General features: G+C 39.0%; 1 protein-coding gene across 2 annotated transcripts in view; it reads right to left on the minus strand.

Annotated features, from left to right (window-relative positions):
* The window catches only part of NOX4 (NADPH oxidase 4), a 95,252-nt gene extending 72,905 nt beyond the window's left edge, over positions 1-22,347 (minus strand). For both annotated transcript variants that reach the window (XM_026044178.1, XM_026044177.1), the window contains exons 1-7: positions 22,291-22,347; positions 21,645-21,740; positions 8,880-8,990; positions 8,086-8,170; positions 7,351-7,448; positions 5,341-5,368; positions 2,147-2,219 (exon numbers count right to left, since the gene is read on the minus strand). In XM_026044178.1, the coding sequence (XP_025899963.1) occupies positions 2,147-2,219; positions 5,341-5,368; positions 7,351-7,448; positions 8,086-8,170; positions 8,880-8,990; positions 21,645-21,740; positions 22,291-22,347 (548 nt within the window). The remainder of the gene's footprint in view (positions 1-2,146; positions 2,220-5,340; positions 5,369-7,350; positions 7,449-8,085; positions 8,171-8,879; positions 8,991-21,644; positions 21,741-22,290) is intronic.
* Positions 22,348-26,097: the final 3,750 nt, after the last annotated feature.

The following is a 26,097-nucleotide window of genomic DNA, read 5'->3' on the forward strand; positions in this document are numbered from 1 at the left end:
CAGGGATAGAAAGTCAATCCAAATTTCCCAACTTCTGGGAACTGAGGATACCCCAGCCTCCCCGTATCCCCAGATAAAGTGATAAAGATCCTTGAATTTCTCACTGTGATGAACATCTTTTTCTAATATTTTAATCCTTATATAAGGACTCTTCTTTACCTAGACCTGTCCTAAACTATTCAACATACAGCATTCTGTATGCATATAGTACAGTAACAAAAAAAATATTTACAAAATTAATATATTTCTTAGAAACCCAAATGCCTGAATTAGAGAACCAGCTGAGCATATACATTTAATTTTGATTAACCCACTTTAGAATTTAGTAGGTGAAGCTCTGTAGTAGTTAACTTATTGAGAAACATATGAGAAGACTACAGCTCTTGTAAGGGGACATGGTAAACTTAGACAGTAGAGTTCTGCCAAAAATATTTTAAACCCTGTTACAGATAGTTTGGAAAAGGTATATACATGTGGTAATTTAAAAGATGAAACTGCAGGCAGACATAGTGGACTATAAAAAGAGATATCATTTTAATATCTTATATTTTCATGTTCCTTTAAACATAATTTCCAAAATTGCTAGTAATTGCTTTCAAGTGAAATGCTCTTGAACCTCATTAATTTGATAGTTAGCAGGATTACTTTTGTAGAGATAGCATCATATGTCAACTTTTATATGCATGTTTATGTTAAATGGTTGTTAAACAAAAAAATGGTGAACTGGTTTGCAGGTAAAGGGCAAAAATTTAGGAGAGCTTTCAAAAAATACTCACTGCCATTGAGCCATGGAAAAGCCAGAGTAAAATTTCTAAATAAGAAGTAGTGCTAATTAGTGCTAATCTAGTGTTAAAATAATAGGGGATTCTGATGATCTCTTCAGGGCTTTGATTCTACTCGCTAGATGGAGGAAACACTGGAAAGCATTTGCAGTCACAGTAACCAAAGAAGGAAATAACATCCATGCAACTTGGAAAGATGAAAACCTTTGCTGAATGGTTTTTAAACCATAAAATTATTATTTCCAAGGATATATTTGCAATTGCATATTTTTCTCAATCTAAAGTAAATGTTATCCATTTTTCTACTTTATCATGGCTTTGGAGAAAACAAGACTTTGTTCTGGTACACTGCAGCAGCGTGAAGTAACTGTTACATTTTTCCGAATTCTCAAAATTGCCTTTTTTTTGCAAGCACTGCCATCTGTGTGGACTATGCACTGTGCAACCATTTGACATCTTTTGCAGCAGTTTTCCTGTGCTTCTGTAGCTTCATACTATTGCACTTGAAGTTAGATATGTAATTAAAATATCCRTAAATATTTATTCAATCAAAATGACATACCCATATAATACTCAGTTTTTGACTTCAAAAGAGACTGCTGTAAATAACGTTTTACTATATCTTTTGGTTGCAGAATCCAAGCCTACAAAAGGTTACTATCCTAGGCTAGTTGGGCTAGATCCTACAAAGAACTCGTCACTTAATTATACTGCAATACATGTTCAATAATACTAGTGCAGAACGTGAGCCCACTGGAGGACTAATCTTCTAAGAGTTTCAGCATTTACTCTGAGCTAGTAAAATATTCCTGTTTCCATACTCTAACTCTGTAAAATAACATATCTGTTAAATATAACATATCTGAGAACCAAAAGAAGAGCTTTAAAAAAATGTACTTTGTAAGTGTCTCAATTCTCTTTAGGTTTGCTTGGTTGTTATTGGTTTTCTGTTTTTTATTTTTGTTTTTGTTTTTCCAAATTACTCTTTTACAGCTGAAAATCATTAAGATAATATTTATCTTATTTTCTTCCGATGGGCTTAATTTATGCATTGGACTACACTTTCCATATGCTTAGCTTACCGTCTTGCTGTACAAACAGGAAAAAGGAAAACAGAACTGTTCAAATTTTTAAAAGGTTTATATTTTTAATTGTGTCTCTTAAAAGGCTATTTTTTTCCTGATGGCTATTTATTTAGTTTATGAAACCTTTTAAATATAATATTTCCTGTGCTAATTTATCTCCATGTTAGTATAAAAATGGGCAACGTATTTTCATTCATTGAAGTACTTGTTGCACTGCATTTCCTCTAATCTGCATGAGAACATGGCATTATTCAGCAGAAGGAGAATATTATGTCTTACCTGATAGCATACGTAGAAGCTGTACACATCAGGAATAATACTACTACCATAAAGACTCCAGTCAGACCTGGAACTGAAACAAACATAGCATGAACTACATTTGAACTGTGAAGAGCTATATTTTATCCTATGACCTTTTAAGATGTGGAATTTATTAGATATACAATTCATGACTCAATTACATTCTTTCATGTATTTATTTCTTGCTGAGAATCCATTTATCATACACTAGAGAGCACTTGGTGAAAAGCTGATATATTTCCCACCTTCTCAGAGAAAAGCACCTTTTTTTGTTATATTTGACCATGCATTACAAATTTCCTATTACTCTCTTCTCCCGTACTACTTTGCTCATAAGATTTATCTCTAAGCACATAACTAAGAACAAATCCTCTTTGTTTTCTGCAAGACAAATTTTGAAATGTCTTTTTTCTTCCAAATCTCATACTCTCCAGAACACTACAATTAAAAACCTGTTCAGGGACAGAATTTCAAGCAAATCAATTTTTATGCAAGCTGTCACTACAACTGTTTGCCAGCCCATTTCATCCTGCAGTGAGAAAGAGACTGAAACTATTCTCCATGGCATTGTAACACACTTGAAATTGGTGCCTATAGAGGATGGTCTGTGAGAGTGAACTACAGCCAGCAAGGAAAGGTTAAAAATATTAAGGTTTGGGCTCATCTGCTCCATTACAGGCCCCCATGTTAGAACTAGTCTATCTTGTGCTGCTCTTTTAGTCAAAGGAGATAAGGATTTCAAGGGCATGATTCAGCTCATCCTTAAGTACCATCCTGCCTAAGAAGTACAATAAACGTCAGCCTAAAGATAGTTGGGAAAAATCTCAACCAGAGTTAGAACCTCAAAGACAAGCACCTCATTTTCAAAGTCTCATCCCAAGAATTAAGAATGTAAATCAAGAATTAAGAACCTAAAAGCCATAGTTTCATTCCATTGAAGTATTTTACTTAGGGAATGTAAACTGTTAAAAGCTTTAAGGCAAAGTCCATTTGTTACCCTAAAAATGGGAACTAAGTTTTAAACAAGTTAGTGAGAGCAATATTCATGTGTAATGTTAAATAATTTTACTTTAATTTTTAGTTAAATAATGAAGTTAAATAACACTTTATAGTGTCAGAATTTAACAGTCTTTTACACTTTCATGGAAGTAARTGTCCAAGACCCACAGATTTTAATGGCCTGGAATCTTTTTCTTGATCACATCCTACAGATAAGAACATGATTTAGGTTTTTTTTTCAATATTATTTGTGATTTCAGACTCTTCAGTGCTGAAGACACAATATGAGATCTGAATTTTTAATATACTTCTCAACACCCACTTGCTGTAATATAAGGTTCTTGAAATCTGATACAACCAAATCACAACTCAGTTTGGCAAACTCTATGAAAAATCCTGGACATGTAATCAATGCATATTTTTCCATGGATTTCATAAGGAATTTCATCCCTCAGTGGAAAGATTGCAATTAAAAGCAGGTACAACAAAAAATGTGTATTATTTCTGTAGACTCATTCTTCATTTATTCTTTCTAAACCTGTTGGCGCAGTTTGCAGTAGCGYAGATACTTCCAATCCAATTGCAGTTCAGTGTTTGAGCCAGCTTCCTATGTTGTCTCATGCCACAGTAGGTGACTTTTTAAATGAAGTTCAGAAATCTTCTTCATCAAACTTTAAATATCAAATCACTCACAGCCTTGCCCGATTCATCCATTCATGCTTGGTTTTTTTTTTCCATCTTCTCCCTATCTCTGTCTCTCTTTTCCTTCATTAACTCTAATCTAGAATATTTATTTCTCCCACAGTTATGCTCACACCCTTAAGCAGTGAAATTCCCTCCTGGACTGATATGCAAAGCTATCACATTGTAAATGCTGCCAACACCTTATTTCATCTCTCCATTGTGTTAAAAAATAACATATCCAGTTCTGAAATGTTAAAGAACAGGACCRTGTATTTTTTCTTGTTTTTACAGTACCTAGTCTGGCAAAATCTTTCACCCTGCCTGGGCACTCCCACATCACAACACAGAAATTACAAGGCATCAGGATAGGAAGTGATCAAGCTCGACATATATTTAAGACGACTTGGAACCATTCTTTTCTGCARCAATACGCTCACAATTTCAAAAAAACATTTGCAACATTTTCCCAACTGAATCCAAGCAAAAAGAGTTCCACCTTACAGTTCTACGCAGATCTCAAACTGTCTCTAGAAGCTGGGACAATATTTGATGGTACATCAACACCATTTCTCCACCCCATACCTTTTTTCTTCATCCAAGGTATCAGATACAGTTTTACAGCTCTTGTTCCTTCCTATCCAAATTACCATCTTCCAGGATTCCACTACTGATTTGCTAATTACAGCAGATAGCTAGCCTGTTTTCAGTTAGGATTTAACTGAATTGCTATCATTGTACTTTCACACTTCCTCTACTAATGCTGATCTTGCTCAGTGTTTTCAGAGAGAAGTTTGTCACAGACTGCTAATCCTAGTAATCCTGCTGAGATTGACAGATCTAGAAGCCCRCTCATCAACATAAATTCACCACTATTTAGCTTGATTTCTTTGGTTCTTGGCCTACATGCTACCAAGTCAATATTTCAATATTTGATCTAATTAAAGGTGAGAGATAACATCAGAAAGGACCTTTATCTATTTAAGAGGAATGATAGTTCAGCCTTGCGCCTATCTCTCCACACCTAAATGTTCCTTTCTGAATTCTGCACCAAAAATGTCTTTGCTTATTTAATTTTTATGAGTACTGAAGTCTGATTCCTATTTAGAAGTGTAGATTACTCTGAATTCAAAGCCCTTAAAAACAGCTGAAGCAAGCAGACTGCTTTTTTGTTATGGTTCTTTCTCTAGAAATTGGATCACTTAGGAATCTGATTTTCATATCATGCAGAATCTCTGCTTGAAACTAATGATTTTCCACTGACTCATCTGTAGAACAACAGCTTTGAGGATGTTGCTCATCTTACTACAGGGGATTATGTAATTCCTCCCTCCCGACCGCTGGATAAGCAAACTCAGGTTATATTAATATAAATAATACAACTCAACCTAGTTGAGTTATAATAAATACAACACAAAGGATCAAAATGTATTGTCTCGTAAAAAACAATGAAAAACAACAAAGTTTCTCATTCAGTTTTGCAACAAGCTTACCAGTAGCAAAAAGAAGTTTCCTTGGGTCCTGAAAAACAGACAAAAATATATGATTTTATATCCCTATGAGTAATGTAATAATAACAGTAAATAGTGTATAAATCTCATGTGCTTGATAGCAGAATTAATCACTAAATCTGCAGGAATCAATGTGGCATTTGGTAACAGATTACACAGATTGATATTTAACATAAACTAAATCTTCAGCCACTGAGTCCCCCCAGTGTAGACAATTATAAACTGTTGTGAAAATTTGGAGTTCATAAAACTTTATAGATATTTATTTTTCAAAGACTAAATTGACTTAGTTACCTCATATCTTTGGGAGGACACAGAATAGCAGAATATACAGAGGTTTTAAGTTAAACAGAGGATAAGAAGAGATTATTTCGCTGCTAATTACACCAAGAGATTGGCAGTAGATTTCAGTGAAGCAAGACTGAATACAAARGAGGTGACAATACTAAACATGAAAAGGTGGAAGTAGAGAAGATCTTTAATAAGGATAAAAGGGGATACATCAGCCCCACAGAAAACTGTCCTACTCTTCCTGACTCCTAACTTTTCCAAAATGAGGTTGTATGCTCATTGTAGGAAAAAAATATTTCCAACTGAAAGTAAAATGTCATGAGGAAAAGAGGGCATTTTTCATATAGGTCAGAAAAAAATAAAACTTCCTTTCTGGCCCTGTCCTCATTCAAATATCTACACTCACTTCCTCCCACACCTGGGCGATGACAGTACCATCCAGACCAACCACAATTACTAAAACAGTTAGGCACAATTTGCGGACAAGGGGTCAAGAGCTATTAAGACTACTAAAATCCAGGATGTTATGATTCTAGAGCTACAGAAACTTTGTTACTAAGTCTGGTGTGCAAAACAAAATGCCTAAAACAGCGTAGGACAGGCTGCCATAAACACTCTGGTATGTTCCTGCCAGAGGCAAACTCCCACCAATGCTCCTGATGAGCCCAAGTCTATTTGACCACTCCTAACATACTTAGACAGTTAAATACAATCCAGAACCTCAACACAATAGTTGATGTTGGTATGTCTATCTCTCATATAATAGCTCAGTGGTTAGATCATTTACCCAGAAAGAGGGAGACTTTGGTTGTAAGTCCTTATGAGTCTTGGCCGAGTACTTTTCCAGGAAAAGATGCAGCTGGGGTGGGGCCATTCTCTATCTTTCTCAGTAAAGATGGTAGAAAGAAATGTAGACTTGAAAGTAGAATGAATAGAAGCAAAAGAGAGACTGATTGGAGATCAGCAGAGAAAACCTCCTATATTCTCATCTTACTCCTACAATCTTTTAATAATTGTCCAGTGCAAAATGCAAAACACAGTGCAAAATGCACTGGAGTAGGGACTAGCACTCTGCTATGTCCTCAAGAGATTTACATCATGGGCAGAAAATCTCAAGTATTTCCTAAGTAAAAAACATCTTTCAGTCTATCTCACATAGATAACCTAATTCCAGCTCTTAATACACACACTATAATTCCCAGAGAAAGTCATGAGAAGTTTAAAAGTGCAAAATCAGTCTCAAATCCCAATCTACTTTAATCTTCAGTATATGTCAGGTGTATATATATATATATTATATATGCAATACTGCAACTGCATAATTTATTTTTGCAAAACAGTTGCTGAATTGATTCAACCAGGGCCACCTAAAGAGCAGAGAGATAAGGGGAATAAAGCAGCACAAAGTGGAACAACTTGACAGCGCCATTCTCCACCTGATAAACCAATAGATATGGATTAAGCCGTCTTAAACTGAATGGATATTAACATATGCTTCAGAATGGATATTAATATATCCATTCAGAATGGATATGAATATATATATATATTGTCCAAGATGAAATAAAATCACAACAATCCACGTGATTCTGTATTTTCAGTGCATAGAACCACTAGCAGTACAATGTAGCTGGATATTCAATTAGCTACATATTTAAAGTACAAAATTTAATACAAAATATAAATGGATCAGTGGCTTACCTCACCACGATAGTTCGCTACATTTAGTGCCAGGAAGTCTTCACTGTAGTTCTCAGAGAAGTTAAGAGCATTCACCAGATGAGCAGCAACATGTAAGACTAAAAATCAGAGTAAAGCTGAAGTCAGTAGGCAAGAGGTAGATGTTGTTCTGAACTATTAAAGAAAAAAAGTTGCCCAGCTATAACTACATCACCTGCATGAGATGCATCAAGGTCTAAGAATATATATATATATAATACACACACACACATACACATATGTCAGAGAGATTTGTGGCAGAATATTTTATAGATTTTAAGATTTTTTTTCACTATAGAAATAATTTCTGTTCTGAAATGTTCATCTGAGAGACATAGATGTCAACTCAAAAAAATGTTACTGTTGACATTTTGAATGGAGTATTTGCCACCACTGCTTCCTTTCCTTCAGATAAGCCTTTTCCATCTTATATTTCTAAGATCAGGTGCAACAGCACCTTTTGACCTGACATTATTTAACTGTTCTTTTAGAAACTGGTATTCTAAGGAAAGCCCCAGGTCTGAAATGTAACTCTGCAGGTTTAAAGTAAAAATTAAACAAAAAACTCACTCATCTGAGAATAAAATCTCACACTTTATAGTAGGGAAGCACAGAGCAAGACTACCCCCAAATGTACTGTAAAATCAAAAACACAAGATACTGCTTTGCCTAATGTATTTCCAAAATGAGCTGCTGTTCATCATAGTAAGGTCTTACCTGAAAAGATGCATATTGTAACACCACATGTCACATGAAAAGTTTTACTTCTATCTAGAAGCCTTCTGGTTTTCCTGCTGACAACCTAATAAGAGAAGAATTCAAGCAATCTCTCTTCTAAAACAAAGCAAAGAAAAAAAGATACTAACAGCAACTGAGGTGATTTAATAGCAATATCAAATTTAACTAGGTTAAATGCCATGCAAGTCCAATAGTAACACTTAAAACATAACAGCATCAAGACAATGAGGCAAAATCAAAGTCTTGAGGAAGAAATTCCAGTTGACTCAATATTACATAGAGAGCTCATAAAAAGCCCATAAACTGATATTTCTTCTTGGCTTAAAATCTATGAATTCCATCACTAATTATTAAAAGGGTCATAGATTCTTAAGTTAGTAAGAACACAAAGTGGAGACTTATTTATATTTGCAAACACATGTGTATCTTAGATACGCTTTATATATTTATTTATATATTGTATATATATATATATTTATATACACACAGATATATATGCACACACACAGATATTCCCCCAAAGCATTAACTCTGTTTCTGCCAAAGTAGCTGCTGAATCACAAGCAACTAAAATTATTTAAAGAACATGGATGTGGAAACCAAACTCTCTTAGCTTTTCCAGGACCTCTGCTTCTCCCATGGTAACTAATATATGAAGTTGGATGATACCTGCACTCCGCAGGCACATATTGCATAATAGGGCATAATAACTTTTTTTTTTTTGTTATTTTTAAAAGAATCCTCTTAACTGCTGTTCTGAAGCTGGTGCTTACCTTCTGAGATCCTCGGAGGAAGGCCAAGAGAACACGGCACATTGGTAAAAGGGCCAAGCAGCAATTGAAATTGAGGACAGAGGCCGAAGCTCTGCTAATACACAATCCTAGCTGAACAAACACAGCAAAGTTAGACTGCTGSGAGAAAAGGTGCTGCAACTGTTCAGATGCCAACATTAAACCTTCTTTTGTTTGCTTTGACCCTGAATAACTCCCATGTTCTCCTGACTCATCAAACTACTGGGGTTTCCTAGTGTTTTACATGTTCTGGAAAAAGAGCTCTACACACATCATGTTATCATGTTCTCTGGAGATCCAGCACCCTCTCTCACTATTCAGTGCCATGCTTTGACCCAAGGAAACAAGTTTCTCTTCAGTTTAATGACTCAATAGTTGGGAACTTTAATGAAATCAAATTTCACTAATGCTTTTACAAGTATATTTAGAAATTATACAATTAGACCAAAAATACTTGTCAAATACATGAACAAAGAACACTTTAATGTCATAACCCTGTATTTGTTATCTAACTCTATTCTCTTATTCATTTGTGGATTCTAAAACAGTTAAAAGCTTACCATTGTTCTCCCAGTTATTACAAAGAATTAGTATTTTCCTAGGTTTTAGACTCAACAGATTTATTAAAGGATATTTCTATGATAATCTCTAAAATCAAACTTATACAATCTCAAAAAATTAATAAAGAACTATTATAGTATTGCAAGATAACTCAAATGCTACAAAGGTGTACGAATGCTGTTAATATATTACCACTTATACATTAAAAGTTACCATAGACTCATCATTTCTCCAAAATTATACTTTATGCCAAAAGCAGAACATTTATTATTTTCAAAAGAAGGAAAAAACAATGAAATATTTTCATTATAATCTTAACTTTCCTATTGAGATGAAGAAGAATAAAACTGGAGAGGAACAAAGTGATTTTATATTACATGAAATTTTAAATATTTGAAAAATATTTAAAAATCCTTTTATAATAAAAAAATGCAGTTGTCAATGCAGTTGCATTTGTTTTTCATTAACTTAGCTATGCCACAGAAACGGATGAATATATAAACCAGTAAACATAAAGTAAACAAAGTAACTGGGATTCAGCATGCCTAGCAAGAACCCAAGCACAATAGAATGACAGAAACACAGAACATCAAAACTACCACATCCCAAAGCATCATTTCATACAAGAGGGGAAGCAGCTTTGGAAAATTGCCTGCTTTAAGAGTTTATAATGCACGTATCTCTTCTTCTCTGCAGTACTTCCAAGCACAAAATCGCTAGGCAAGTATCTCCGCCTAGGTCCCCTTTTTCCTTTGGCATAAGGTATCACCAGGCAGTTAGGTTCAAATACTCCCCATCAGATACAACATTATGAGTTTCTATAGCACAAAGTGGTTATAACAACACCTTCTCTCAAAGTTTTGCCCTGAGAACTAGGAGGGATTACCTACAAGGTGTGTTCTGCCTTGCTCTATGCCATGTAAAAGGCACAGTCCCTGCAGAATACCCCTTGAAAAACTCTTACTGAAAGKGCACCAAGGGGGACTTCCACAACAGAGGAACTAGCAACTATTGAGTTAAAGGAAACGAGTAGAATGAGCCATGCCATACAGTCCATTCCCACTCTAGAGTCCACCTCCACTGCTCATTCCAACTAAGAAGTTAGAAGCCAGTCTTTTTTTCTTGTACAGAACCTCTTTTACTTCTATTTTATCTGTTTACTTCATACTCCATTAATATATGCAACAAGAAAAGTTTATTTTCTGTCCTGTAATATCAAGTCTTCAGATATTTGGCAGCTATTAGTCATGTCTTTCCCCTTCAGTTTTCTCTCCCACAGACTAAAACTCAATTCACAAGTCATTCTTTGGTGTTTAGATCACTCTCTTAACTTTTTCTATGGACTCCTCCAACTGATCTAGATCTTTCTGTAAGTCAATGACTAAAATCAAGCAAAAGCTACAATAACTAGAGCTTCAGCAACTGAGTTGAGACCTTACTAGTACCAAATGTCACTTTGCTCTAGAATGTGATTTATTTAAAAAAAAAAAAAAAAGGTGAACAATTGAACAATCACAGCAAATACTTCTCTATCCTTGCCTACGTTGGCTTCAAGTGACTTTAGAACGTCAGAAATATTTTTGGACTATCAGAGAAAAGAGCAATACTATTTAAATGACTGGACTTAATGGCAAGTAAAATGTCTGTAATGTGCAGCCATACAAGACCATATCTATTTTCATTAATTTAGCTTTCTTTAAAGGGAAGCTAAAAATGAGATGTACCCCTCATAAAAGCAATTAGTTCAAAAAATATAGTCATTAAAAGCATATAAATACTTTTATTAGAGCTTGCTGATAGGTTACAGAATTCCAGTGGTTMAATGAGCATGTCACGAAAAGCAAAAGAGTTATTTAGAATTAAAGTTTACACAAAATCGGGAAGTTAACTGAGACACTCTAATGTATCACTTGACTAACCAAAACTAATAACCAAAAAGCTGAAAAATGTCACCATATAATGTGCCACCATGTCACCATTTAAAGTCACATACTTTAATAAGGAAAGTAATTTGGAAAAAAAAATAGTAATTTTATTATATGATCCATGTGATCACAGTTTCGCAAAAATGCTTGTTGCCTTTGAGTTTAAACATACACCAGGCAAAGCAGCAGCTATCCAAAACTTTTTTTATTGAGCACAATTACTCTTCTTGCAAAACTTCAACAAAATAGTCTAGTTTGGTTTAATCTGTAGCAGAATTATTGCTATGCTGTACATTATTAAACAAATGAAATGACTTCATGTAAGTTATAGGCAAACTAGCTAAAGTAACAAGCATTTTAACAGGCACAAAAAAAAAAATGTTTTCAAGGTCTTTGTCTCCTGAACAACTGGAAACATGTATCTTGCAAGAAGAAAGGGAGTACATGGTTGGCCAAGGGAAAGAGCAGTAAAGGGAGGAGAAGGAATAATACTCATCCTCAACTGAAATACAAGCTTTTGTGCCACAGTGAGGTCATCAGTTGCTACCCTACTAACCTTGCTTTGTGTAAGAAACTATCCTATTGAGTTTGCTTTCTGTTTTTTTTTATATGTTTTTTAATAAATGTTTATTCATATACAATTCCTATGGAAGAATGCTCATGTTATTTCTAATTCGATGTTATAAGCATCAATGCAAAGTGGAGAGGGGAGAAAAGCAGGAAATGACTTCCCCCCTCCAAAAATGCAGGACATTCTAGAAAAGCGTGATTCAAATATCTGGATACAGAATATCACAGTTATTCATTAATGGTTAGTTTTAAAAGTTTACTTTGAAGAAATAAAATTGGATACTTTGCTCCAACAAGCTCATGAGTAGTTTAAAAACAATGGTAAAGACACAAATTTAGCAATGCTTAGAATCACAGTTCATGCAAGATCCAGAAGTATAAAACAGTACTAAGTTTGCTCTTAATGTGTATTCAAAGGCTTAAAATATCCCCATGACATTAATTCTTTCCAAATGGCTTCCAAACTGACTATTTCTAAACTTCCTTTGCATTGCCTGGGTGCCATAGCAACAAATTAAAATAGTGGATTGTTGAATTTTTAAACAATAGTAGATTTTTTCTTCCTTTTTTTTTTTTTTTTCTCCAAGGCAACTCAATAGTTCTAGAAGAGAATACATATACTCAATAACTAGCTAGGAAATGAGAGAAAAATAATCTTCTATTCCTATAGAGTATCACTATCTTGAGAGAAAAAAAAAACATGTTAGCATSATGTGAAGTTGCTTGAGGAAGGTCAAAAAAGAGAAAAGAAAAATCCTGAAACATCCACTGGATATTCTCCTTCATTATAATCATTATAATCTCCTTCATTACAATCAAATCAAGGGGCCTTGGTGACAGAGGATGCCGAGAAGGCAGAGTTACTAAATGCCTTCTTTGCCTCTGTCTTTACTGCTAAGACGACCCCCCATGAACTGCAGGGCTCCAGTAGAAGTGATATAAATGGACTAGAGGAAGACCTTCCGCGGGTTGAGAAGGAYTGGGTTAGGGATCAYATAGGCAAACTGGCCACTCAAAAATCTATGGGCCCAGATGGGATGCACCCAAGAGTGCTGAGGSAATTGGCCGAAGTTATTGTTCAGCCTCTCTCCATCATCTTTGAGAGGTCCTGGAGAGCAGGGGAGGTGCCTGAGGACTGGAAGAGAGCCAACGTCACTCCAGTCTTCAAAAAGGGCAAGAGGGAGGAGCCGGGCAATTACAGGCCGGTCAGCCTCACCTCTGTCCCTGGAAAGGTGATGGAGCAGTTCATCCTAGAGAGAATCTCCAGGCATATGGAGGAGAAGAAGCTGCTGAGGAGCAGTCAGCATGGATTCACCAAGGGGAAGTCATGTCTGACGAACCTCATAGCCTTCTATGATGGGATGACAGGCTGGCTGGACGAGGGGAGAACTGTGGATGTTGTCTGCCTTGACTTCAGCAAGGCTTTTGACACTGTCTCCCATAATATCCTCATACAGAAGCTCCGGGAGAGTGGACTAGATGAGTGCATGGTGCGGTGGATCGAGGGCTGGCTGGATGGCRGAGCTCAGAGGGTGGTSATAAATGGGGCCGAGTCCAGCTGGAGGCCTGTGGCCAGTGGTGTCCCCCAGGGGTCAGTACTGGGCCCAGTGCTGTTCAACTTGTTTATCAATGACCTGGACGAGGGCACGGAATGCACCCTTAGCAAGTTTGCAGATGACACCAAGCTGGGTGGAGTGGCCGACACTCCGGAGGGCTGTGCTGCCATCCAGAGGGACCTGGACARGCTGGAGAGTTGGGCAGAGAGGAACCTCATGAGGTTCAACAAGGGCAAGTGCAGGGTCCTGCACCTGGGGAGGAATAACCCCAAGCACCAGTACAGATGAGGGCTCGACCTGCTGGAAAGCACCTCCACGGAGAGGGACCTAGGAGTCCTGGTTGACACCAAGTTACCCATGMGTGAGCAGTSTGCCCTCGTGGCCAAGAAGGCCAATGGGATCCTGGCCTGCATCAGGAGGAGYGTTGCCAGCAGGTCAAGGGAGGTGATTCTGCCCCTCTACTCAGCTCTGGTGAGGCCGCACCTGGAGTACTGTGTTCAGTTCTGGGCACCCCAGTATAGGAGGGACGTGGAGCTTCTGGAGAGGGTCCAGAGAAGGGCAACCAGGATGATTAAGGGAATGGAACATCTCTCGTATGAAGAGAGGCTGAGTGAGCTAGGCCTGTTTTCTCTGGAGAAGAGAAGGCTGAGAGGGGATMTGATTAATATGTATAAGTTCAGGAAGGGAGAATGCAGGGAGGAAGGGGACAGGCTGTTTTCACTGGTGGCCAGSGACAGGACGAGGGGTAATGGCCACAAGCTGGAGCACAGGAAGTTCTGTCTCCAGGTAAAGAGGAACTTCTTTATTGTTAGGGTGACAGAGCAGTGGAACAGACTACCCAGGGAGGTTGTGGAGTCTCCTTCTCTGGAGRTCTTCCAAACCCGCCTGGATGCCGCCCTGTGCCACATGTTCTAGGTATGCCTGCTTGAGCAGGAAGGTTGGACTAGATGATCTCTAGAGGTTCCTTCCAACCTTAAATATTCTGTGATTCTGTGATTCTGAAATCTAAGCATCTGATAACCTCTTTCTGTGCCTTTCATACCCAGTACAATAAAAACCCCTCTTCTACTGTGTGGAGGGGCAATGGGGCTCAGAGAAACCAAAGAATTATCCAAATTCACAGAGACAACCTGTGGCAGATATAACAGAGAACTGGACTCACTACAAACCTAAAGCTTTCCTTTCCAGGAAGACATGAAGCAACCACAGCATTTTCCTTCTCCACTGCAGAAAAGGGCTCCTGACACCCAATGGGAATGCAAGTTCTCCAGCTCTCGTTGCTCACAGTGCTCACAACGGACTCCAAACTGCACTAATATAATGTCCAAAGCACCAAGAAGATAGGAATCATTACTTGTAGCAAAGAATGAAGAAATATCAAAAACACTCTGCTTGTCTCCACATCCACACTGATTTTTCCATGATTATCAAGGTTTCTCTACCTGCAAACAATAATCCTAACCAAGTCTTTCTGCAGGAGACACACCACACAGCTCTCTCTGTAGACCTTTAACTTTACATATCTTCATAGAATCATAGAATCCTTAAGGTTGGAAGGGATGTTTGGAGATCATCTAGTCCAACCCCCTTGCACACGCAGGGACACCTAGAGCATGTGGCACAGCATTGCAACCAAACAGCTCCTGAAGATCTCCAGAGAAGGAGATTCCACAACCTCTCGGGCAACCTGTTCCAGTGCTCTGTCACCCTCACTGTCAACAAATTTTTCCTTAAGTTTCTGCAGAACTTTTGATGCTTCAGTTTGTGGCCATTTCCTCTAGTCCTATTGCTTTTGCTGGCCACCACTGAAAAGAAGTGGATACCTCCCTTAAGGTATTTAAATATTAGATCCTCTCTCAGCCTTTTCTTCTTCAGGCTGAACAGGCCCAGCTCTCTCAGCCTCTCCTCCTAGGTCTGGACTCTCTCCAGCAGCTCCACATCCCTCTTGTACTGGGGACACAGTACTCCAGATGTGGYCTCATGAGGGCTGTGTATAGGGGGACAATCACCTCCCTCAACCTTCTGGAGACGCTCTTCTTAATGCACCCCAGGATCCCATTGGCCTTCTTGGCCATGAGGGCACACTGCTCTCTCTACTCAGCCCTGGTGAGGCCACATCTGGAGTACTGCGTCCAGTTCTGGGCTCCCCAGGACAAGAGGGATGTGGAGCTGCTGGAGAGAGTCCAGCGCAGGGCTACGAGGATGATCAGAGGCCTGGAACATCTGCCCTATGAGCAAAGGCTGAGAGAGCTGGGTCTGTTCAGCCTGGAGAAGAGGAGGCTGAGGGGGGACCTGATCAGCGTGTATAAATACCTCAAGGGAGGCAGTGAGGAGGAGGGGGGCGGCCTCTTTTCAGTGGTGGACAGTGATAGGACTAGAGGAAATGGCTTCAAACTGAAGCATCGGAAGTTCCACAGGAACTTAAGGAAGCATTTCTTCACTGTGCGGGTGACAAAGCACTGGAACAGGCTGCCCAGAGAGGTTGTGGAGTCTCCTTCTTTGGAGATCTTTAAAACCCGCTTGGATGCAGCCCTGTGCCACGTGCTCTAGGTGACCCTGTGTGAGCAGGGGGGTTGGACTCGATGACCTCTGAGGTCCCTTCCAACCTTCGGCATTCTATGATTCCTATGGTCATCTTGTCATCCACCACAACGCCCAGGTCCCTCTGGCCCAGGTAGAATAAACTCCCAGGTCCCAGGTAGAATAAATTGTGCTATAAAATGTCTCTTATCTTAGCCTGTTTTTTTGTTTGTTTGTTTTGGGTTTTTTTTAATAGAGTATTCTTGGGTTTGAACAGATAAAATAAGATGAAGAACAAATCTGAACAGAACAGGCAGCAGTTATTCCCCTTAGTTCTGCCAAATCTTCCTGAATATCTACCAAGTAAACCCAGCAAGGCTGAAAGGAAGAAAAATGTGAGAGCAGCAGAAACCCACTGGGACATCTGCAAACTCCTAAAAAATGTTATTTGGTATTGTTCCTGAATGTGGGAGGTTGCAAGGCTGGACTCCATAATCCTATCTTCTCATACTAAAACTTAAAGCAAAACCTACCTTCCTAGGCTAGGTTGACCTCAATCCTACACTGGCACACATTAATCAGAGTCTTCATTAGGAGTGGACAATGACAACACTTTTAGTTCCTTCTATGAGATAATCGTGTATATGCCCAGCTCTACTGACAGTCAATATTCCTCAAATTTAGGTCACGTTCTCATTGCAGTCTCTGTGTGTTACAGGTGCTTCTTGTTCTGACTGACTTTAGCCATCACTGATTTTAGTCAGTGTTGCTGAATTAGAGTGTTTGTTTATTTGTTTGTTTGTGTCAGGTGAATGATAATGCATTCAAACTAGAAGGATGTTGGGGTCTCACTTCTAAGCTTATGATCCTTACATGCTCACAATACAATTCCTTTCCAAACAGTGACATAATTTCATACATCAATTTGGCCAAAAGAGAATGAAGAGCTGCAAGGATCTAAACTCCACAAGGCCAACCGAAGAGATTTGCCACACGTTGGAGCTCAGTTCATTAAAGAAAGTTGCCCTTTGCCATTTTGTGTCACAGACACAGATATGATGTTATATGTGGTACCAAGATCTTCCTTTATGTTAAAACATGTCTCCTTATCATTATAGAGTAAATAATATGATCCTTAAATTATTAAATACCTTCCGGCACTTAATAAAGCTATCTTTATTTTTAGACCTGCCAGTGTCAGACTACTACAGTAAACCTTCATTCTTCTTCTAAAAGTAATACTTTAACCATAATTCTATTCTGGTTTGTACGAGTCTTATTTTATGTCATGATTCTCACAGAGGTAGGCACAATTATGCCAACAGGACTTGATAGTTTTAGCGTTAGTCTGTAAAATATAGTGGTAACAGTAACCATGTGATATACTTCTACTAATATAATCTCTACAACCCTGAATGGTGAGGGTACTATCATGAATGTTAGTAGTAACAGGGACTCAGAGACAGACTCTGAGCAGGGGGTGGTAGACTAGATGATCTCCAGAGGTCCTTTTGAATCTCAAACAATCTGTGAGTATAGATGCCTTTCACATGATCACTGCCACCTCAGTAGGGAAAAAAAAAAAAAAAAAGAGAGGAAAAACAAATAAAAGAAAAAGTTGTTTTAGTAAAAATAGAAAAAAATCTGTGAGGCAAACTGAAGGCAAGAAAAGATGTTCTTTCTAAATTCAAGAGGATTATCAGGACAAAGTCTTGTGGACAAAAACCCTGATCTGGAACATTATATATATATACACATTTATGTAGCTTCCATAACAGCATAACAATGATTAAGAAAACATTTTTGCTACACGTAACACCTTAAAGAGTGAATCTGAAATACTCTAGTCACAATACAATTAAACAGTTATTATAGAGAGGTTGTGGAGTCTCCATCTCTAGAGATCTTCCAAACTTGCCTGGATGCCACCCTGTGCCCCGTGCTGTAGGTGTCCCTGCCTGAGTAGAGGGGTTRGACTAGATGATGTCCACAGGTCCCTTCCAACCTCACCCATTCTGTGATTCTGTGTGATAGAACAATAGTCTAAGTAAGTGTACTAATTATAATACAATTAAATAACTAAGAATATTAAGGAAAATAAAAGCTCAAAATACACAGCTCCCTTCAGTATTTGGATGTATGGGGAAAACAGAATACAGTGTGGTTGCACAAGGATTAATGAAAGTAGAACTTGGCTTCAATTTGAAAAATCTTTATGATCATGATAAACTAGCACAGTGACAAGTGCAGCTTACTGGAATACCTGGAATATATTCCAAGCTGTAAATAAGGAAGATATCACCTTAATATACAGTAACGCACCATAAGGAGGTGGTAATTGTATAGCTAAAAAAAGACAGGAAGCACTTTCTTTTTCAGTCCCATTTTCAGTTGTAATGCCCTTTCTCAAAAGGACTTCTCTGAGGATGAATTTTCTTCACTTTTGTCTGAAACTCAGAAGCTTATCTGTTCCATTAATATCCATTCAAGTATATTAAAGTTATCTGAGCACAGACTAGAGAGAGAAGAGGGAAATAATGCCTTCTATGTGATGACAAAATAAGTCCAAAGCTTTTTCTGTTTTTGGGGAACTCAAGCACCAGATGACAGGTATTCAGCTTAATGCTGTTTTAAGAAAGATTTGAGTCCTATAATAAGGCCAGTAGAGAGACTGATTTTACTGGTCAGATGTTGGTCAGATGTAACCTTGTTGGAAAAAATAGCCATGCTAATGCAAAGGGAGAAAACTGGCAGTATGGAAGTCTCTCACCCAGCAGACATAAAATCTCCAACAAGAAACTTGAAGAAAATATTCCTTTCCTTTCCTCATTGGTTTAAGAGTAAATAGTGGCTGTTTGTTGTATTCCTCCACAGCTTCTTCTACTTCATGCTAAACAATGCCAAAAGTTTATACTTATTAGCTCATGAAAAAATAAGATTCTTTATTTGAATTATGTTTCTGAACTAGAGGCAGTGAAAGTACYAATAGTTGTACTGCTGCAAGCAATTACTTATCTAAAGATGATACTTCAAGTTTTTTCAAAGCAAAAATATTGGGAAGGCGGTTACATCTCCCAAGGTTCTGGTTTATCTTACCCAGCAGAATCTTTCAGGTTGTAAGGGACCTTGACAAGTCCAACCTTCTGCTTCACGCAGGTTCAAAACTGAATTCAGAGGAGGTTGTTCAGAAATTTACCCAGTTGGTTCTTGAAAACCTACATGGATGCAGATTTCACACCCCCAAAAAAGTTCTTGGTCTCCTCAGTAGCACTCAAATTTTCTCAGTAGATCTCAAACTGAACAGAGTAATGATGGTTGACATAAGAAAAGTTTACGCACTAAATTTCAAGCTGTACAATATGCCTAAAAACTCCTAATACTTCAGTGTCTTTGACTCCTGTCGAGTGCCTCCATGGCTTTATCACAGCATACACAAAGCAAAAACTCCTCAGTCCATCGCAAAAACTCCTCAGTACATCTTACCTAAAACTAAGAGTTTGGGGGTTGTTTGTTAAACAAAAACTTACAAAAAAATGCCATTAACTTTGCCCTTAATTGTTGACTGCCTGGAAAATCAGCACATTCTTAGGAAAGTCTTCGTTAAAAAAAAAAAAAAAAAAAAAAAAAAAAACAACACCTTCTGAGGACCGAGACCCCAATTGTTGAATTATAAATGAAGAATTTTTACGTAAATATCAACAATTTTAAACATGATGAAATGGTACATAGAGACAATGCATGTCATTCATGTTCTAAAAAGGAGTATTTTACAAAGATGGGCCATGAAATGGTCAATGGCTACCAAGCAATGCAGAGAAGAAAAGCAACAAATATACCCTCATGGAATGTAATAGCAGCTGTAGTACAGCTGTGCTTATTGTTTCCTGAGGATACTAAAATCAGGTTCAGTATTCCATCCCTTGCAAAACAATTTGTATAAACTATATACATATCCAAATACATCCAGGAAAAGGGAGGAAGCTAACTTCAAAATTTACCATATACATTTAAACAAACTGCAAAAAGTAAATTGCGAGAATCCTTTGTCATTTTTAATGTTTCTAAGGCTTTTAAACTAGTTTCAGAACTCTGACTGAAAGTATATTTTAGACTTAGCTGCTCATTTTCCTTCTCCTTTTAGAGTCTTTAAATTCCTTTGGTGTATTTCCACAATTGCAGATACTGTGTTAGATGTATTCAAGTGCATAACCCCCTGGTTCTTATCTCCTAGTCAAGACAGCAAGGTTGTTGCTTGAATCATCTGTCACGTTCTGAACCTGCAAGTCTGACTGTATTAGGTCAGTCTGAATTTACATGTTTCTTTCATTCTGAAATATAAGAAGATGCCCCAAAAGGCTGGTACAAGGTGAATGACTTGTGAATCGAGTGGAACTTTGCTGATTGATACCAGCTGACAATGTGGCCCAAAGTGTTGACCCAAGAACATTTGCTTTTATAAGCAACCCACTTGTTCTGCCAGGGGCAAAAAACACTTCTCAAATGGATGCACTATGCTGCAAAACAACTGCAGATGGTAAAATTAAACATGTTTTCATATTTTTTTCTACCTAAAAGTCATCATAAAGTACTTAAAAGTATTCAGTATTCATTTATGCCTTTTTTTTTTTTTTTTTTTTCACTACTAACTAAGAATCATTTCTTGAACATATCCAACTAAGCCATAAGAAAAAAAAAGAAGATAAGCCCATGAAAACTTATGGAACTGTCTAAGTACAGTAATGATATGAATCAGGTGGAAAAAAATACATATCCTAGATATTTCAAGCTAAAACCCAAATCATCTGTAGAGAGTTAGGATGCACACAGTCTATATTTTAGTCCTGTGTCAATTTGTCACTGAAATCCATTCCCAATTATGGCACATTGATAAAAAGTGTCATGCTACTCATGCACTTTTTCCTAGATTCTAAAATTCTGAGCAACCGTAGAGCACTTTTCATTTTTTTTTTTTTAACTCTTAATCTACCCCTTTGGATGGATGTAATTTCAAACAATTGCAACTAGATAATTATCATCCAGGGATAATCTCAAGGAGCAGACCTACATACCACCCACAAAAATTATCTTCTGGGTTTCTTTGGTAGTGACAGGAGATGTCGCTAAAACATAATGGTTAAGTCTCCATTAAATTCAGATTCTGAGACTTGGTTTTCAGAAAGCAAAATTAAAATTTCATAGATTATAATCATTTAAACAAAACATTGGATCTCTGATGTTGACAATGAAAGACTGAAAAGATCTAAGGCTTAGCAACAGAGTTCCTTCAGCATATATGTATCATAATAACTGGATTAGGAAGAATTTGCCCAAAAGGACCCATAAGCTTGGCTRAAGTTTTGATGACAAGTAGAGCTCCAGTGTTGTTGTTCCTGTGAGCCTGCCCACAGCTCATAGTAGGGGGAGACAGGAGGGGTAGGTAGAGCTGTCTTTACATATGTCTCTTAAATAACTGTCAACCACAGATCAGTCATTTCCTAATTGATTCTTCCCCACCTCGCAGAGTTAATAGAGAGTCTACGTTATCTTTCATGAGGGATTACAGTTTATGCCTTCCCTTCTCCCCCGCACTAAAAAGCAAAATCTGTGTCACTCACCCCTAACATCTGATGCAAATAGTAGTACTGCTGCCCACGGTAATAGAGCAGGAAGGTTTTCCAGAAGAACCATACATTGAGGGAGAGCCAGAAAAACTAAAGTTGAAAAGACAAGAAACAAGAGGCTGTAAGTGCAAGTTACATGTGCAAACTTTTCAATATTCATTCCCATCATAAAATGCATGTAGTTCCATAAAGATTTTGAAATGAAATGGGAAAGCGAACATTTCACAAAAATATTTGAAAGGACCAAAAGTAAAGGACCATAGGTGAGAAATTCCAGCTTTCAGTGACCTTCCCCAACCTTTACCTTTGCTCACAAAGCTCACACAGGCTGTTGCCTGCATAGCTCCTCCAAACCCTCAGCTACACGTTGTAATGGGACACTCAGCGAGGAAAAGCGAGCAGCKACGAGACAAAGAGAAAAGGCAGGAAGGCTACGACCCCCAGGAAGGGCTGTCCTGTCCCCCTCCCAAAGCAACTTTGGGAAAGGGGGTTAGCGCGGGGCAGCCCCGGCGCGGTCAGGGGCGCCGCTCACACGTGTGCCCGGAGCCGCGGGGACATCGGGGCCACGGCGCCCGTCGGGGAGCGACATCGGCCACCCCGGGGGCGGCAGCTCGGAGGAAGCCCGGGGGCAGCATCCTACCAGGAAGAGGTGCTTGCTGCCCTCGTTGCCCAGCCAGCTCCTCCAGGATAGGGCCATGGTGCGGGACGCGGGACACGGGCGGCTCGCGGGGGGCTCTGCGGCCGCCCCCGCCCCGCGAGCGGCGCTTTGGCGGGGGGGGCAGCGGAGAGATCGTCCTTTTCAGCGGGGCCGGGCCGGTCCTCCCCTCTCCCCACCCCTCGCCCCCCTCCGTGTCTTCCGGCCCCGGCCCGAGCTCGCCGCGCTGCGGCCCCGCCGCGGCCCCGTGTCCCCCTTGTCCCCCTTGTCCCCCCTCTTGTGGGAGGAACCTGTCCGGGATGCCGCCACCCCTGCTGAAACGTGATCCCGAAAGCGAGCGGGGAGCGGTGGGGGAGCGGCGGTGCGGCAGGAAACAAAGAGGCGCTCCGGGAATCGGCTCCTTTGGCTGCTCCTGGAAAGCTGCTCTTCGTGGGCGACTGCTGGGGTGGCCAGGGGGAAGGGGCCGTGTGCTGTGTATCGGGGTTGAGATTAAGGGAAAGCTTAAGGAAAAGAAAACAACACCACAAACTTTACTAGCAGCTTTTAAATATGACACCCTCCAGAGTTACGGTGCGTTGCCCATGGCTGCTCCCGGAGGTAGCAGTGAGGACAGCAGAGAGCAGAGCCAGGATGTGCTGGGAAATGCCAAGTGCAAGGAGTAACACCGAGATTTCCAGCTTGGGCTCCTCTCTTTCTCTTATAACTGGAAAAATGGTTATTTTTTTATATTCTTTGTGAGTCACAGGCCAGGATCCAAAGAAAGGCAGGAACAAGCTGTCATCTTTCTCTAGATCTATATAGAAATGAAGCAYTGTGTATATGTACATAGGCCCATATGTATTTCTAAAAGTAGGAGTAGGACAAGGGTCTGGCTTCTGTGCATCTTAGCTGGGGGCTTTTGTGCTGTAGCAGCAACTTGGTATTGGAAAGTGGCAGGTCTGCTGTAGCTGTGCAGGTCCCAGGTGAAGTTTTGGAACAACAGAGCAAAGGGAAACATATTTTGAACTGCAAAGTGCAGCAGAATCACTGTTTGATGTAAAAGCATCTGTAGCAGCAGAGGAAAAAAAAAAACTATTTATTCATCTTGCTTGCGCTTTCCATTCACTTCCTTGTTTCTGTTGGAACATAAAGAGAAATGGAAGCTGCCTACACAGAGTCAGATGATGAAACTTCTCTAGACAATCACATCAAAGATGGAATGATATAAAAAAGCTTGCATGAGACGTTATGCCAAATATCACGGGGCCATGGCCAAAGCTGAGGCCACAATGGGCACAAGCAAAACCAAAAATAATTTGCCCGTGCCATATGCTATCCCTCAAAATACCCATAGAAATGCCTTAGAAAAATCAGATTATGCAGAATTTGACTGCCTACTCACAAGAAGCCCATGACTCACACTCCAGCACTGTGCTTCACTGCCCACCTACCAAGCACTGCAATGCATGTGGAGCATATGACTCACGCTCCACAGGCAATACTGACTTCTACATCATTTCTAGGTACAGAGCAAGGAATGTGTTTTTGTAGAAAAAAAAAATCCCTTTCATTCTCCCTGGAAACAACTAAGAGTTTTGAATTAGCATCCCAAGGACAGGCTGGCAGAGATCAGTGCCAAATATTAATACAACTTTGTTCTTCCTCCATGGAAAAGAATGAATCTGCAAGTAACTAAATCAAGCCAACATACTTTATGAGGCTTTTCTGGAAGCTTTCTGTATCCTTCTTGTTTTTGTTGTTGTTGTTGTTTTAAGCCATCATAAATATATGTAAGCATGTGTTTTATATCTCTTATTAACAAAAAAAAAGGTTAAATTTCTTCCATTAGCTATAAACTGAGTCATTAGAAAAGTTATGATTCTCAAACATCACTGAGGTGAGGAGGAAAAAAAGAGAATAGAATACAGTCCTCCACTTTGGGACATAGTGCTTTAATTTTATGTCTTTAATGGTATATTGGTAGTTTGCTTACATTCACTGCAATGCTCCAAAAAACGGCTCATCCCTTCTGTCTCCTGAAWGTCATTTTCCAGTTGTGACAGTCACTGTGCTTTGTACTGCCAGCTGTACAGAAGAGTCTCAGTGCTGCCAGTCCTCCCTTAAAGACTGTGCATTTTATTTTGATATATTTTGTCTACTGAATCAGCAAAATGACCCTGAYGGTTCCAAGTCTACTTCCAACCAACAGCTCCTCTGCCCAAACCTACATGCCCAAGGCTTATTGCTGAGGTGCTGTTGTTGATAACACAGAGATGACTTAAAGGACTTCCGGTGCCTGAATTTTGCTTAAGCAACTGGGAATGATCCGGAGTCAAATCAGCGAGACCTCTGGGCATCTAGAAATCCAAGAATATTTTGACCATGCTTTAAGTTCCTTGCAATGACTGTACATGAGATGAATACGACACTGCGCCCTCCTCGTCTGCAGACCTAACTGGGCTATCTCCTATTCTGCTGCAATATGGACTCATATAGATCAGCCCTAAATTCGCCTAGATCCCAGAAAGAGTGGATCTAAGCAAGCTTCTCAGACTACCCAGAGCACCTTTAATGCTAAATTCACAGGAAAAAAATAAGGAAAGGCTAGTAGTGATCTCTGTAAAGAGGACAGAAAAGGCCAGTTTCTGCATGGCACCAGCGTGCCTAGAGCATTGGCTCAACAGGGGGAAAGCTGGACCTCTTTCAGAGAAGTGAAGCCGTTGCGTTCACATCCCAAGAAAGTTGCCTGACCACTACAGTTCAGCAGGTTCAGAAAAGGGAGCAAACTCCAACTGAGCCAATGTGCAGCCAGGAGGGCAGGATAGAAGGGTCACAGAAAAATCAGGAGAGGCTGCCAAGTGGCTGGAAAAGTTATCTAATAAAGGGAAACAATTATGTTGAAAATAGTGACCTGGGATGCCAGTCTGTTTTTGTTTTCCATTAGAAGAAGAAAAAGAAGAAAAAAGCAGATTTCAGAATTAGAAATATTGGAAATCACAGGAAAAAAAGCAAAACAGGCAGGTTTTCCAATAAATGGACATCTTGTATTTCTGTGAAACTTTCCAATTAAAATTAACCTACATTCTGTTTGTCTTTACTTTTTTTAAACTTGTAGCTCCAATGTATTTACAACATAAGAGCAAAATAGTGATCACATTTATGCCACTATTAAGATCAGTGCCATGTAAATAATACCCTGTGTGATGATATATGACTTTTGTGGCATACATATCATACAATCATACATATCATACAATTTCTTTCCTTTTTTTGAAGCTGTATCTTTGCATTTACTGCATGCTACAAAAGGATCTCTTTTTCTGTATGCTCCCTGGCTGACTCAGAGGCTTCGCTAGGGTGAAATGTTTCTCCAGATTGGGGATGACAACCAACTTTATTAATTTTAATTAAACTATAATGGTTCCTGCTCAGTGCTTAGGAGTTTTAGGCATGGACCAGGCCTATTTAACCTGTAAGAGAATCAAATACCCAAAGACTTAAACTGGAAAGTCAGACAGCAGGTGGGGATACAACCCTTGATTCTCATAGACATAGCAAAACCAGCAACAAGACATTGAGTATATCTATGGCATTAACAGGATGTGTTTTGCTTCAGCTGAAACTCTTTCCTAAACCAAACTATTCGGCCAGAGTTCAGCTTCATGATACAAGTGTTAAGTTCCGCAGTATAAGAGTAGGTCGTACAGTATTTTATCCTCAAATAACCTCCTACACATTCCTCATTTAAACAAGAAAAAGAGCATAACAACCCCAGCACACGGCAATATCATTCATCTTAAAAGAATGCAAGCA

This window comes from Nothoprocta perdicaria, unplaced genomic scaffold (genome assembly GCF_003342845.1).
Source record: "Nothoprocta perdicaria isolate Ctin4 unplaced genomic scaffold, notPer1 scaffold_352, whole genome shotgun sequence".
NCBI lineage: Eukaryota > Metazoa > Chordata > Aves > Tinamiformes > Tinamidae > Nothoprocta > Nothoprocta perdicaria.